The 16141-nt window shown below is 38.5% G+C and overlaps 2 protein-coding genes across 3 annotated transcripts; both read right to left on the bottom strand.

The window, feature by feature from the left end:
- Nucleotides 1-2230: 2230 nt before the first annotated feature.
- On the bottom strand, nt 2231-5550 carry LOC148852013 (putative pentatricopeptide repeat-containing protein At3g15130). Its single transcript, XM_088943680.1, has one exon. The coding sequence runs from the start codon at nt 5037-5039 to the stop codon at nt 2988-2990; it is 2052 nt and encodes a 683-aa protein (XP_088799806.1). The 5' UTR covers nt 5040-5550; the 3' UTR covers nt 2231-2987.
- A 7446-nt stretch (nt 5551-12996) lies between these two features.
- On the bottom strand, nt 12997-15754 carry LOC148852014 (BTB/POZ domain-containing protein At1g21780-like). 2 transcript variants are annotated; one of them, XM_088944933.1, is made up of 4 exons: nt 15511-15754; nt 15172-15317; nt 13986-14101; nt 12997-13884 (listed from the first exon to the last, which is right to left on the bottom strand). In XM_088944933.1, the coding sequence occupies exons 1-4, from the start codon at nt 15621-15623 to the stop codon at nt 13276-13278; spliced, it is 984 nt and encodes a 327-aa protein (XP_088801059.1). In that variant the 5' UTR covers nt 15624-15754; the 3' UTR covers nt 12997-13275. The 2 variants fall into 2 exon arrangements, with proteins under 2 accessions (XP_088801059.1, XP_088801060.1); XM_088944934.1 differs by lacking the exon at nt 13986-14101 and having other exon boundaries at nt 12997-13889; nt 15511-15727.
- Nucleotides 15755-16141: the final 387 nt, after the last annotated feature.

Below are 16141 nucleotides of genomic sequence, written 5' to 3' on the forward strand. Positions count from 1 at the left end.
ATAGTTCAAAACAGTTGTGGATTGTGGTGTGGTGTGGATTGGTCCCTACCACAGTAGTGTGGCGTGGATCCACAAATTTCTCATCCATGGAACAAAACACCCCCTTAAGCTATTCAATGAGACCGAAGTGGACAGCCTATCAACTAGTTGATCGACAACTGATTTGACTCTCCAAAATGGGCATTGAGCTTGGGCTTTTCAAAGTTTTAACCAAGCAATCTTAAGAGCCTTTTGAATCAGCATCACCTTGTAAAACCAAAGTTAGCAAGATGAAAGTACATGAAAGTCCTCCAACAAAGAGAACCATGTAACCTGATGACGAAAATTTGACTCTCCTGGCTTTTCATCAAACATTGTTTATAGGTTCTGTGTGAAGGGAATGAGAGATCCATCACATGGACGCCCAAAGATTGCGGAATAAGGGGCGAATTTAAAAAAATTTTCTCTCCCTTCAACTGGGAATCACATTCCCTATTTAGAAAATCATATTTTCAAGGATTAATCATGAACCTTTAAACTGAACCAGATCTGAACTAAAAGGAATGGGAGAGAATGATACCTGATACGGAGAAGCAATATCTCCCAACGAAGGTGTTCATGCCCAAGGAAGGATCCAAAGACTGCTCCCACTGAAGACGGCGCAGTGCAGGATGGAGCAGAATCAGCAATGTTCTTCCCCAAGAACTCTGTCCTTCGCAAGAAACAGCAGGATGGAACGTGAGCACAACTCCCTTTTCAATCATTTCTCAAAGAATTGATGTCAAGATCCAATCTTGACTTCTCCCACAGCTGGAGATCGAACTGGCAAACAGGGCGGCAAGAGCAGGGAGGCGGCAAGAGAGTATTCGCAGGTTGCAGAATTCTCTCTTCTTGATTTCAGCACTAAAAGAGGATTTGATGTGTTTCTTGGTCTCTCTCAAGGCTGCCGCCCCCTCCTTCCTTTTGTTAACTTGAAAAGATCAGCTCCTAATCCCATTAGGAGGTGCTTATCCAAATCATATTTGGATCAGCCTTCTCTTCTAGTGATAAGGATAAACCCTTATCTTATCTGCAAATTAGATTAGCTTTATCCTAATCTTATTAGGAGGTTTCTAGATCTGAATCACATTCAGATCTGGACTCTCTGAATGGATAGGATCAAGACCCTATCCTAACTGCTAATCCATCTCAGAATTCACCCCTTTAATTAACTAAATTAATAGCCCAGTTCGAAATGGGCTTTAGGCCCATTAAGCTTATGTGCTCACTTAACCTTCCTAACTGCTGCCCAGTTGGGCTTCCTTGTATGGCGTGGGACCCAAGCATTGATCTACACATCAGCCACATGGGTTCGGCCCAGCCTTTGTTACAAGGCCTAGTCGAATACACTGTTAAAGACAGTGCACCCCCTGAAACCCATTGAATGGGCTCTATGGGCCCAACACTTACCCTAAGTGGTCCCTGGGCCAAGCCACCTTGTAACACCCAGGGACTGTGGGCAGATGCAAGATTAGCCCATCAGGTATTATCCTCAATGGTCTTACACTTAACCTCTCAGCCCATAATGATCATACACTGCCCGACAAGAGAGGACCTCTCCCTCGGCTGCAAGGAACAATGTTGCACTCTCAACTTATATGGATCCCGGGAATTAAAACCTTTTGCAAACATTTTAGAAACCATAATATATATACTTTTATATCTCATATAAAATATATTTTGCAAAACAAATTTCAACGGTTGAAATCAGCTGCCGGCAGTCTTGGTTTCCAACAGTGAGAGTGCATCCCCGATCATTACCTTTGTCCGACAAAGGGGCTGATCCTGTCACTATGATCACCCACTCAGATGAATTCTCGGATTGTCCCAACATACCCAGGTTTTGACCCCCGCTAAGGATCTCACTGATTGGTACATCAAAGACAACCCGATCCGACACCTAGTGCAGTATCATAATCGAGTCTAGGGGTCGGGTGTAACTTTCCAGTTTTGCCCATCAATCTCCAAGGTCCAGGGCAATACTGGAAATCTGGTCCAGTTCAAAGATTCAATTAATCTCACACTGTATGTGCCTAGGGTCTCACCCCGATAGCTGAGACAAGCCACCCCAACCGACTTGGTGGCACCATAGTGTCAGCCTTGTCAGGATAGGTTTCCCCAGACCGACCCGCTGGTTGTGAACATTCAAAACTAACACGAGTCTCAATAAGTGTCCAGTTTAAGGGTAATACACAGAAACATACCAAGGGAACATGAATCAAATGTGTACTTTTAATCATTTACAATAAACTCATAAAGTACATCAATTTTGATTGAAGCTAAGGGCATACAAAACTGTCTAACACTGTGGGTACTGCCTTGCAAAAAACAGCCCAAAAAACACAGTGAGAAAACTCTTCCAAACAGACAAAGGACCAATTTTGGAGTGCAGAGCTAAAGATTCAACCAAGCTGGTTCAGCTGCTTCAAAACTCTCTGAATAAATTATTCAGAGGCTGAAGCGAACAGCCTTTGAAATGACTTACCAACAGCTGATTTGAGCTATCCGAAATTTTCACCAAACATAACTTGTAGGCTGTCCGTGTGGGGCCGAACACCAAAAACGAGAAGCCTACTGCACTTCAGCCTTCTCAAACAGTCACTGATTGTTTTATTATTTTGCTGGAGTGAAGAGTTTATGCAGTGGTAGCATTGCAGTAATCATCTACTTCCTGGATGTCTAAATGGGTTGAGACTTAAAAAGACTTGAGACTCAAGAGGATTGATTTTCGGTGAGCATGTGTGTCAATATCAATTCAACTCGAGAATGGTCCAAATAAAAGTATAAAACCACATTACCATTTATTTGCTTGCTTCGTATCAGCTCTCTAAGTTCTAATGTGAAATTTTGCTGTTTGTCCTTTCTACAAGCATTCAAAGTTGTGGGCAAATAAGATCAAAATCGAGGAAAATGGAAAACCAAAGCATCACTGGCCATACAGTTGTTGCTACATTAAAACCCCACAACTGTCACCAATAATCACCACAGGAGCACTCGCCATCCTCAAATCTATGAAACCTATTAGCATCTCTCACCACAAACACCCTCTTTAATACCTTTGAAAGACCCTTAAAGAATTCATGACAATCCCCACAAACCCTCAGGTTCTTGAAGACCCTTACAACTCCTCCATCCAACCCACCATGCACTAATGCTAACCCAATTGCCAACTTCTCACTATGAACTCTCAAACTCTCCTCCTTCGACTCCTCTTCTACATCATGTAGTGCAAACTTCACCCCATGTGCATAACCTGTCTCTTCTTTTATTCTCCTCTCCATCACCTTCAATACCTCCTGAATTCTCTCCGTAAGTGGGTGTGTGTCATCTCCTCCATAGAAAAAGTGCACCTCCTTGTCAATATCAATCCAACTACACCCAGCTTCTTTCTTCAGCCCTTTCTCCTTCATTGCCTCCCTCACTTTCTGACACTCCCCCCATTCACCAGCTTCAGCATAGATGTTAGACATCATCACGTAATTTACTGGGTTATCACCATCCAACCTCAATAGGATTTCTCCAACTTCTCTGCCAAATTCCAAGTCTCTATGTACCCTACATGCGCTTAGCAATGTCTGCCAAATGCCTACACTTGGTTCTAGTGGCATGTTCTCTATGAGATCCTTGGCTTCTTTTAAATGCCCAGCTCGGCCAAGGAGATCAACCATGCAAGCATAATGTTCAAATTTAGGAGTAATACTTTGGTCTTTGCACAATGATGAGAAGTATTTGTTACCTTCTTCAATGAGACCGGCATGGCTGCAGGCTGAGAGCACAGCCAAATAACTCACCTCATCAGGCTTGATGTTCTCCAATTGCATTTCTTCAAAGAGACGTATTGCATCTTTGCCATAACCATGCTTTCCGTATCCACTGATCATCACAGTCCAGGAGACTACATTTCTAGCAAATATCTCATTGAAACACTTCTCTGCTTCTACCGTTAAACCACACTTGATATACATATCCACAACTGAATTGGCTGCTGAGATATCTAAACCGTATGGAACTTTTACCATGTAAGAATGTATTTGTTTCCCTTGCTCCACAAGGGCAAAATCGGCAAAGACACCCATCATGCTCGAGAGAACAAACCCATCAAGTTGAATGCCTGTCTTCCTAAACTGCCTAAACAAGTCAATAGCCTCTTGTAGCTTGCCTTGTTGAGCATAGCCTGCAATTATTGCCGTCCAAGAAATCACATTCTTATCTTCTATCCGATCAAACAACTTCCTTGCTTCAGGCAACCGCCTACACTTTATATAGAGTTCTACAAGTGCGCTTGCCATGATTGTCTGAATCAAAATAGGAAACCCTCTTGTGATCAAAGAAGCATGTAGTTGACGCCCTTCCTGAACTGCTCCAAGACCAGCACAAGATTTTAAAACACTGGAATATGTAAATTCATCAGGTATTTCTCCATGTTCTTGCATTCTTTTGAACAAATGTAGTGACTTGCTGCTTTGTCTTGCATTGGTGTACCCAGCAATCATCGAATTCCAACTAACGAGATTCCTAGTTGGCATTATATCAAACATCCTAGTTGATTCCACAATTTTCCCACATTTGGAGTACATATCAATGATTGAATTGGCCACAACCAGGTTCCATTCAAAGCCAGTTTTAATACAGAGAACATGTATTTGCATTCCATTCTCAGCAATACCTATAAAACCACAAGCTTTTAAGCTAGTTGAGAATGTGAAGTCATTCGGTTTAACTTCTGAGCTCCCCATTTGACAGAAGAGTGACAATGTTGCTTTGGCATTACCCTGACACAAGTACCCACCCATGAGAGTTGTCCATGAGATCACATTTCGTTCAGGCATTTTATCGAATACAAGTGAAGCCATGTCTAGCCTGTTGCACTTTCCATACATATCTACAAGGCTATTGTTTATTATCAAGTCCAATCCAAGTCCCATCTTCACTGTTGTTACATGTGTCTGTAGGCCCCGGTTGAGTAATGAATACTTTGAACAGTCTCTAAGGAGCTTTGCTAATCTCTGCCGCTCTGTCATTAATGGATGCGAAGATTGGTACTGTGTTGTGCTAACCGGAGATTTGGAGAATCAATTGATACCCATGTTGCGAAAACGCGCCAGTATCACAGGATTGAAGAAAGTGCACGCTGACAACTTTAGTACTCTCTATCATAAACCAAATTCCTGGCGACAAAAATGGTTTATATATATGATATTAATGGACATATAGTTTATGAAAGTTTACTTTTCTAGCAGGTGATTGGGCTAAATGTTATTTTCTTTACAATGCAATAATCAGAGCCTATACCCGTAACCACTCTTATGGTCAAGCTATCTCCATCTATAAGCAAATGAAGAGGACCCTAGAACATAAGGCGCAAGATTCCTTTTTTTTTTTTTTTTCCTTCGTAATTAAAGTCTGCAGTATGCACTGCACTTCTACTTCTTGACCTTAGTAAGTAGTAAGGATGATCATTAATGGCCCGGGCTGGGCCGGACCTGTACCAAGCCTGCATGAAATCTGGGACGGCCCTAGATGCTGAAAACATTAGACTTGGAAAACCCAGCCCGGCCCGGACATATGGTAGGGTTAAGGGTTTTTTAGTTTTTAAGAGTTTTATAAAGTTTATACATGTGGTAGTAGATGGTAGGGATATATATTTTAGACTTATAATAGAAGTAGATGGTAGGGATATACATTTTTTGTTGAATGGAACAAGTTATGGTGTTGATATATAAAAAATAGAGGTTGCCTTTGATTTCTTTTTGGTTATATAAGGCTGTCTTTGCTTTGATAAAAAAAAAAAATTGTAAGCTTTTTTTTTATATAAATATAATAGGTTATATTTGAAAAGTTATTTAATGTTTGAGATAGAAAGAGGGAAAGAATTTTGCTCTTATACGACAAGTTACGGTCTTAACGTTTAAGAATTTTAGGTTAATTTTGGTTTTTTTCTATTTTATTGATATAGGATACCTTTAATAGAAAATTCAATTTAATATGTTATACTTTTTTAAATAAATATAGAATAGATGTTAATAGTTGAAAGTTGAATGTCATTTATGTTTTAGCGTAGTTGGGGGGGCATAAGCCCAAACCCAAGCCCAAGTGTAGTTGAAAATTGAGAGTTGAATTGCCAACTAATGTCTATGTGGGCATACCTGCACGTCCAGCCCGGCCTGGCCCAGTCCCGGAGACATTATTATACCGGGGGTGCGGTTCGGGCTGGGCCAGGCAACCCTATACTTTGTTAAAATCCTAGCAAAACCCAGCCCGGCCCATGATCATCCCTAGGCCTAGCTCTAGGACCAAATACTTTGATTCTATGAGAAGGGATTATAATATTTGATTTAACTATTGAACATTATAGACGTGCGCTAAAACTTCTTGGAAATTCTGGTTATCTTGAACTTGATCAGGCTGTAAAATTGAAAAGCAAAAGTGTTGCCATTCAGTTGGATTCAACCATTTAGGAATCATTGCTTAATTCCTGCAGATCATGCAGCAATCTTGAGACTTCTGTAAAGCCTGTAAGTCTGTAACTGGAATGGAATTCAATATTAGACCCTGCTTCGCAGCTAGCTTAAATTACCTCATGTCTTTACTTTAATGGAGTCGAAAGAGTGTAAGAGGTGTTTTATGTAATTGATAGCCAAAATAGAACAAAATGGAATCCCACGGAAGATTGTGAACATCCATACTAAATCTCAGAGTCACAAACCTGATTAAATGGGCTTGCAACTTGGGTGGGTCCATTCTGATCCCAACCTGACCTAATTTGAGCTGTTGCATCATGGGCTATGCATATATTTTAGGTTGAGTTTGGATTGGACATGGGTTGGTAAACTTTGGGCTTGACCTGGAATTGGACCAAGGTTGAATCCAAGGTTTGAATTTTAGGGTTAGGTTGACCCCTCAACCTGATCCAACCTGCCTGAGTTGTACCCCTATTATGGCCGATCAAAGATACTAGCTTCAGACGTTACAATGAAGACTCTCCTATCAGAGAAGAATTATTAACATGAAAAATATAAGGGTGCAATTAGGGTTGCCTGTTGCCCAATTCGAAGATTTCGACTGCTTCACGCTCTAGTAGAGAAGGTCAGCATCATTAACCTAATCAGGGTGCAGTTAGGGTCACCTATCAACTTTCTTTTTCTGAAGCATATGCAGCTCTTGTTGGAACCAAGATAGCAAGGAAGATGAACCTAGTGAACTTCTGTGTTGTCCTTGATTGCCGAAAAACGTTGTATAAGGTCCCCTTAATTGATGCAAATCAACCTTAGTCTCTAAATATGGATAATGTGTTTGAGCGTGGGAAAATGGCTCACTTGGACTGATTTGGGATCGCCACACATCAGTTTTATCATATTTTTTATTATTATATTTGTTTTTATTTTGTTATTCTCTCTTCTTTCTTTAATTTTATCAATTTTTTTCTTATATATAACCCTATTTGTTTTGTTGTTTTAAAAGCACAAGGTGCATAAAAGGCGCAAGACAATGTGTGCGCCTTTTTAAGAAAGGCAAAACACTACAAAAAAGAAGGCTAAAAAATAAAAAATAAAGTCAGAAAGTTAAAAAAAATGCAAAAAATATTCAAAAAATATTAAATATAATGTTAATAAAAATATAAACATAAATTTCAAAATAAATGTTTTAAAAATCCAATTATCTAAAATTAAAATACATAAACATAACATGTAAAGTATATTCAAATGAGAATTTAAAAATAAAAGCAAATATATAAAACATTTTCAAGCATGTAAAACCCACAATCTTTTTTTTTCTTTAATTGCATTGCTTCAAGTAGCTAATGTGATGTAAAACATATTGCACTTTTTATTCTATGAGTCACCTTTGTACCACGCCCTTCGAGACAAGTTAGAACAAGTCTATGTTAGGGTTTGAAATTCTTTTTTTTCACATGAAAAATAATGATTTGATAACTTTAATTGTCTTTTAAGAAGATATTTTATTGGAATAAATGAATGAACAACATTAACATATTGGGGGTTCTACTCTGCTTCAGTTCACTCGCATCGAAGCTCCGAGAACTCCAAATTTGCTAATGTTGTAAAATCATTATTTTTCATGTGAGAAATAAGACTTCAAACCCTAACATAGACTTATTTAGGCTCTCTTCGAGGGGCGTGATCGGGATCCAGGGGCAAATCCCCCGATCCATTCGTTAGACTCAAGAAAAGGCAAAAAGCATAAAATTTTAAAAGGATGCACACCTGGGCTAAGGCGCAAGGCGCATCAAGCACACGCCTAGGCGCACTAGGCATGCACCGTTTGAAAGGGATGCACCTAGGACCTGGGCAAGGCGCATACCCCAAAACGCACCTCGCCTGTGCGCCTAGGTATGCCTTTTAAATCACTGATTTGTTAATAGGGATGGCAATTTCCCTAACTCGGGGGCTTGCTCCGCCCCGAATGGGAAGGGTTTTCCCTGACCCTAAACAAGGACGAGGTGAGGATGGGGAAAATATTTTTCCCTGAACTGGGGATGGGGCAGGGACGGGTTTTGTATATAATTCCCCGAACCCGCCCCAAACCCAAAGGTAAATTAGTAAAATATCTCATGCTTAATATTGATATTTAAAATATCTCTAAATTTTTCCTAAATTCTTAAAATCTTAGGATCCCATTATTCTATTTGTGAATTACCCTAAATTATTATAATTCAATTCTTAAAATACACCCAAATTCCTATATCCTATGTGTAAATTCTACATAAAATTGATAATTTTTAATAGGGAAAAATTGAGGATTCCCCGTCTCCCCGCTCCGTTGCCATTCCCATTTGTTTATTTCTTTTATGGAATTATTATTATTTTTTATATACTTTCTGTTCAATAGATTATTCTCCCTACAAGGAAATTCTAATCTATCAAGCTAAACATCGGGATCTGTTGATCAACCCCATTATTACCGATTTTCATTTTTTGGTTTTTCTTTTTTGATCATATCTTTTGTTGTTTCAAATCTGTTTTGTTTTCTGCAATCGGCATCCCTCATTCTTCTAATTTACAGAGAGAATAAATCACCTCTGATCTAGCAAGATATCAATGGAGGAACATGCACCATAAAATGCTTTTAGTTCTATTTCAATTGAACAAAGTAGCTGATAATCAGTAAAATTAAATCACTTTTTTTTAAACCGTTCTGATGAGAAAACACCCCACACTAGCAGCATATCATGGAACTTAAAAGAATACGTATACGTCCAAGAGAACCTCAGCTAGCAAATTAAATAGCAGAAAAAGAATGGTGTCAGAGACACTATCTTCACTCAGAAAATAACATCAACCATCTCAGAAAGATGAGTTAGTTAAGCAGAATTAGGAGACTTTGAATGGAATGGTAAGCTTGCACGCAGACTTTGAATGGATGACGTTTATCGAATTCTGAGGATCAGGGCCTATTCGAGTACAAGTGTACAACATTCGACCTCAGACTCGGATTGATTTCGACCTTCATATGAACAATGAAACGGGGGGAGGTTTAATCTGCTTCGGCTACGGCTTCTTCACCCTTGAACAACGATGACCTTCGCGGATGGCTATATGCAGATCGATGGAAGTGAAATGATGGAAATCGCCGATCACCGCTGCGGTAGCTTCTTCAGTACGAACGGCGAGTTTACAGGATGTAGGGGATTCGGCCAACGACCCAAGTGGTGGAAAAGCAACGAGATGGTGGGGGAAAGGACTGAGGGAACAATAACAGACCCGAAAACAATTGGATTTTGGCCCGAATCGAATGGGGATAAGGGGAGGGTTCTGCCGCTGCAACTCCCCTGCTCTCCTCGATAGAGACGATGAACAGGGGCCTGACGGAGAGGAGGGGTCCGGGGGAGAAGAAACTGGAGAAGTCGGGAAGAAGGGGAGAAGTAGAGGTGTATATGGGATCGTATCACCCACGGCATGTAGACCGTATTGGGGTTTTAGGTCCGGGGGTCGTGCTGGCATGACACAACCGAGTGGGCTGTAGGCTCCTGTGCCGACACAGAACACGATTCATATATATTCAGGCTGGCATGGCACGACCGAGTGGGCTGTGCAGCTCGCGTGTTGGGATGGCCCGTAGCATAGTTCAACATGACCCATATATTATATATATTCATAAAATAAATAATTGTCTTTATTTTAATTATATTAATTTATTTAATTAGTATATATATAAATAATTGTATACATCAAAATTCATATAAAATTAAAATTTAAAGTTTTTTAAATAAATAACTTTGATCCAATTTAACCTAAGACTTAGCCCATAAATCGGCCCAGCCCGTGACATAATACGAATCCGTGTAGGCTTGGGCCGTGAACCATGCCGGGCCAACCCCCACGTTATTCCAAGGGAAGGCAGCACAGCCTGATGGACCATTCTACACCTGTAGGGAGAAGTATGAGGGGACGTCGCTGCTGGTTTAACATCGAGGGAAGAAGATGAACGATGAATTCTTTCGAAATTCCTTTTTGTTGTTAGAGGTTTGGGTAATTTTGTAAATTTAGGGCTAATTTGATCAATTCAAGTCTATAGGGATCAAATAGGGATTCTAATTTAATAGTGGCTTGTGGGGTTCTGGTGAGAAAGGAGGATGGTAATACGTTTGAGGGTGTATGGAGGTTTTATGTACGGGAGAATGAAATAGATTAAAATGGATTTTTTTAGATAAATAAGTAAATATGGGTATTTTTAATTAAAACTTGGTAAGTGGGATTTTTAGGTGTTCTAAATCAGTTGGTAAGGGAAGATTGGCCCAACTGGGTCCAGATCTAACAAATCTAAAGGTGGTTAATTAGGCTAAATTAAACCTTAGAAACAAAGTCTTTGTGCAATAGAAGGGAAATTAACGGTATCTTAATTAAGCTAAAAGTTGACAAGTGAGTAATTTGAGATGTCTAAGGTTTGATATTTGATGTAAATATTCGATTGATTCAGGGGTATCAAGATCATGAAAATGGGAAAATCTATGATACCAAAAAGATATGATGTAGTAAGAGTTTTGATCAATCAAAACTCACACATGAAAAAATATCATATCTTTTTGGTATTATAGTCGAACCCGATGGCATCTTATTAATTTTATACCATTGGGGTTTTACATCATGGTTTTTAAAAATGAATCGGTCAGAGGTCTAATTATCGGTTTGAATTGTTTGGCGGTTTGACTCAAATAATCGGCCTGTTTTAACAAAAAAAAATTAAAATTAAAAAAATAAATAAATAAAATTTTGAAAAATGGTCAAAATTGTTTGAACGGTTTGAATGATTAATCAACCGATTCAGTGGTTTGTTGATCAAAATCAATGATTTTAGAGGAAAACGAAATCGGTCAGGTGATCGATTCCCAATTTTTCCAGTCCGATCCGATCCGATTTTGAAAACAGTATTTTATATTGAGTGATTGATTGCAAACAATGACTAAAGGAAAACGATTCAGTTTCCTACGTCCAAAATAACAAAAGGGAATGATGAGCAGAGTTGCAGATACGCATCATGAGTCATCAATTGCTAAAACGTCATGCATACATGAAACCGAAAATTAGAGAAACATATGAGACTCTGCCAACAATTACAAATATTGCTCAGAGTGGGAAAATCAGAATCCCGACTTAAAAATGTGTGTTTGAATCTGAACGTCTTTCGAAAAGGATCCCTGATCTTCAAACCACCACCCCTGGGTTGACATGATGTCAAGTGTTTGCTCTCTTTTAACAAATTTTAATATTTTAATGGATTTTAGACCATTGATGTTCAGTTTTGAAATCGAGTTAATTAACAGATAACGAAACAGTGGGAAGATTTATCATTTAAAAGACAATTACTCTTAGAACTTTGTAATCATGACAACTTTTGGAAAGTGGAGATCTCTAATTAGGAAATCTCTGACAGAAGATATCAACTCTCGGAGATTGTTTTTCTGGTCGAGATTCAACAGATAAGAGACAATCAGCCAATCAAGGAAGGATGATTTCAAAATTGAATCCTACTGGGAATTAACTTTGACAAGACCCGGATCAGCCCAATTCCACGATGGTTTTGGATATCTATACCTCCTCATATATGACTAATAAAATTATGATTTTTTATTAATTAAAGTTATAATTCAATTTTAGAATCAAAGTTATAAAAAAAATATGTTAAAATTTATTATTAGATATGAGAACAGATTTATTAAATATGTTAAAAATTTATTATGATTTTTTATTAATATTATTAGATATGAGAACAAATTATTATAAAAGTTATGAATATTATTTTGGTTAAGTGATTTGTTTTTAGTCAATTCCTAACTTGGAAAAAAAAAAGAAAAAAAAATTGGAACAAAAAAGAAGTGAGTGATGGTTCAAAGGGTTCAACCACTAACGTCAATGGTGAGTTGATAACATTGATCATAACTCCTACAAATAAACAAGCACTTCCCTATCTTTAGAGACCACTCGGAAAAATGTCCCTTACAGCTCAAAAGCCTCCGAGTTCTCATTGTGACTGGCCGCCGTATTCCCAAAACTCTGCACAACTGTGAAAAAAACATGAGAATCCAGCCACGCATTAGGAACATTTACCCATGAATTGAACATACATGTATGGGAGATACTCCCAATATGGGACTGGATGCTATGTGAACAAAGTTTTTGATTAATGTGGGGACTGCATCATTTTGAATACTACAGTCTTACCATACTCCCCCCAATCTTCCCCTTCAAGTGCGAGCCACATCATTTTAATTCTCACAAGCAAACAAGACAGTCAAATCTCAACCAAAATTAAACCAGATTTTGAATTCCCCCTGCAGTCTGCACTGCAAACAGAGCCTATAGAAATCATTTGAGATGCACAAAATCTTGCCCTAGCAATTTAGAACTATATTTCTCCAAATAACTAAAGATTCCATAACCTCGTGAATCGTAGAGAAGAATTTTCCCCCTTAAATTATTGATGGTATGCTCAACGCTTCAAGAAAATTATTGCCAAATATGAACTGTTGTAACATCTTCCAGATTTCTCATTTTCAGCTTGGGGCCTTGAACAAAAGAGTGCTATAAGCACATCCTAGACAAATCACAGTATGTAGCAAACCAGCAATAATGACAAAAACATACACATTGAACTCAAAACAACTAAGAGAGATGCATCTTCCATATACTGCTAACATGGGTAATATGCCTGCATTATGATAGCATACAAAAGATATGTATGTACATTCTTACATGTATGCAATCACAGTAAATGCTAATAAATTTGGCAGAGTGGAAGTCATGCAGGTTTCCACACTGTAAGGACCTCCTGAAACATTTCCAACATCAATTCTCTGTCGGCATGGTGGAAGAAACTATTCATTTCATCCTGAACATCATATATTTTGCCAAAATCGAACAAATACGTCAAGCACCCTTTCTTCAGCTTGTTCAGCTGGTAGAGCCAGGCCTCTTGTAGTCTCTCAAGGACATTGCTGGAGCTGATATCTTCCAAGAGGCTTTCTTCACAAGCTTCTTTTAGGTCAGTAAAATCATACTTGTTTGCTGCCCCAAGAAGTGCAAACCGGTGATTCCAAAAATCCTTATGTTTTATGGTCCCATACAAGTAACTGAGCATAGCTGTGCAGGATTCTAGTGACATATCCTCTATCTCAATTGTAGAAGACTTCTTCTCCTTGAGGTCGTGCAAGAACATACTCTGGAACACAGGGGAGCTTGCAGACAAAACAGCCTTGTGAGCACTCAGTGTTCCATCAGCTGTGTTGATGGTGACATCTGCATGGATAGCCTCATCAAGCATACGAGAGAAGCATCGCAGGGTGGTTTCGGTTGCAAGGTTCTTCTGCACTGTTCCTTCACTAGGCCATATAGAATAGGCTTCTCCACCCTGAACTTTAGGTATGTTAGAAGCAGTTCTAAACAGGAGAAACATGTATGCTGAGATTAAAGTGTTCATCAGAATCTAGAATATTATCAAAAGCTACTAACATTTAGTGGAGAGATCTTGAGGTCAAGAAATTCAACATCAATGATTACTCGACCATTAGTACTAGAATCAACAGGCCAAACAAAGTCTTCACCGGTCCGAAGCAGCCTCTCCTGAACTGCAGCACCGAGAAATGGCATGCCAGTGAAAATCTGTATATATTTGCGCCTAAACAGAAGACCACCATCAAGTTGATGGGACAAATCTATTGATAACAGAAGGACAAGCTAAACATTCCACTATTCAGAGCTTGATCAAGAGGATTCCTATGTTTCCTAACATAGAAGAAATTACAAAGTGTGGACCCCCTTGACAGGTTTCATACCAAAAATTTCATTTTAAGCAGAGTTCAGAGTTCTTGCTTCACACTGGACATTGCAACACTAAAGTAGCTAAACCAGGAAAGGCTTGACAGAATGTACCAGAAAAGCCATCCCCAATGGAACATGGATCCAGTAAGGATCAAACCAACTCAAATTCTAAAATACACTGCCACCAACTTCATACAAACGCTCTTCCAACAGTCAACAGCAAGAACAGAAAATTTGGCACATGAATACATGATTCATTTTCCCCATCTGTCAATTACTTAACTATGAAGGAATCCTATAGCGATATTGCTTTTTTCCCTCTTTTTGGTTCCTGACAAAGAGCTGAAGTAGAAATAGAAATGAAGAAATAGAACATTAGTTTAGCTTCACAAAGGTTTAAGAAATCGAGTAAAAAGAATGAATCTCTAAAGTTATGGAATAAAAAGATCCTTGACTGAATGAAACAGGAACCTCTCTCAAACTGTAAATCTAATCAATAATGGCGTTTGAAATTATTAAATTTTGCTCATCGGGCTAGTTGGAGAACTCATTTATTCGATTTTATGTCTAGTTCACCACATTATGTGAAAAACACCAAAAGACATTACTTTTTCTATTGTGCTTTCTGATAAGGCTATGTTTGAATTGAAGGAAAAGTTAGGGAAAGGAAGGGAAAGGCAAGGTTTCCTTACCTTTCCCTTCCTTTCCCTACTTTTTCTTTCAAACCAAACACAGCCTAAGTGAATTGATGCTGGAAACACATTTTAAGCGAAATATATAGTTAGTTGCTCAAAACAAAATGAAGTTTTAATGTAACAGAAGTAAGAAGGAATTAATAAGTTCAAATATAAGCAAGTCATGAAATCAGAATAATTACTTGGCGAGATATATGGGCAGCGGTTAGCTCCAAAATCGGATACTCGGAGAACAAATCTGGCGATTGGAGGCTGTTCTTTAGAAATCCGACAAAGCTCTGGGAACAAACGAATGTAGAGATACCGGTTCTTCTCTGCCGACAAGTGCCTGCATTTCGATCAACAGCAACGATACTCAGAGCATTAAATCAGGCGATTCATTTTACCAACTTCTTTTCTTAGAATTGAAGTAAATTTAGATGAACCCAGAAGAAACAACAGAAATAAAGAAACAACAAAGTAGATTGAACGAAAAACAAATAGGATACAGAAATGAATGAGGCAACAACAGAAGGTATTACCAGTTCCAGATTCCCACTTTGAAAAGGTCGGACCTTCTGTAAGAACAGGGAACTAAGTTCTCTATCTTCCATTGAGCAAGTCTCGAGATGATCTCTACCTTCGAATCGCTCATCACTCTCTCAGAATCAAGACGCTGCAACTTCTTCTTGGCAGTTAACTACAACTCAAGACTGCTATCGAGGATGGAGAGAACGGAGAAGATGAAAAGACTGGAGGTCGGTGCCTCAGTGGCCTTCCGGCGTTAAATACGAATCGAGGGACCCAGCCTGAATAAAATATTTAAACAATAATGAAATTACAATTATACCCATATAGTTTGAAATGATATAAATCTTAAAGAATTCTATGATGCGGAGGAAAAAGATATGGTATGATAAGAGTTTTGACCAATAATAACACTTAATTGAATATCACGTTTATGATTCCAATTGAATGGTTAGAAGTTTTTTTTAGATATCATACATATCAGCGTGAGTTTCGGGTATATGTCATTAGGAGATGTTTTTAATAGACTTACACGTTTTGTTCGTTATTAGTTGTCATTAGAAAATATTTTCTTATATACGGTTCAGATGTTTTGTGGGGTGCATATGCAAATTTAAATTTATTGGGTATTTATGATTGTAAATT

Source organism: Nelumbo lutea, chromosome 5, assembly GCF_056320005.1.
Source record: "Nelumbo lutea isolate HS-2025 chromosome 5, American lotus-T2T, whole genome shotgun sequence".
In the NCBI taxonomy this organism is placed as follows: Eukaryota; Viridiplantae; Streptophyta; class Magnoliopsida; order Proteales; family Nelumbonaceae; genus Nelumbo; species Nelumbo lutea.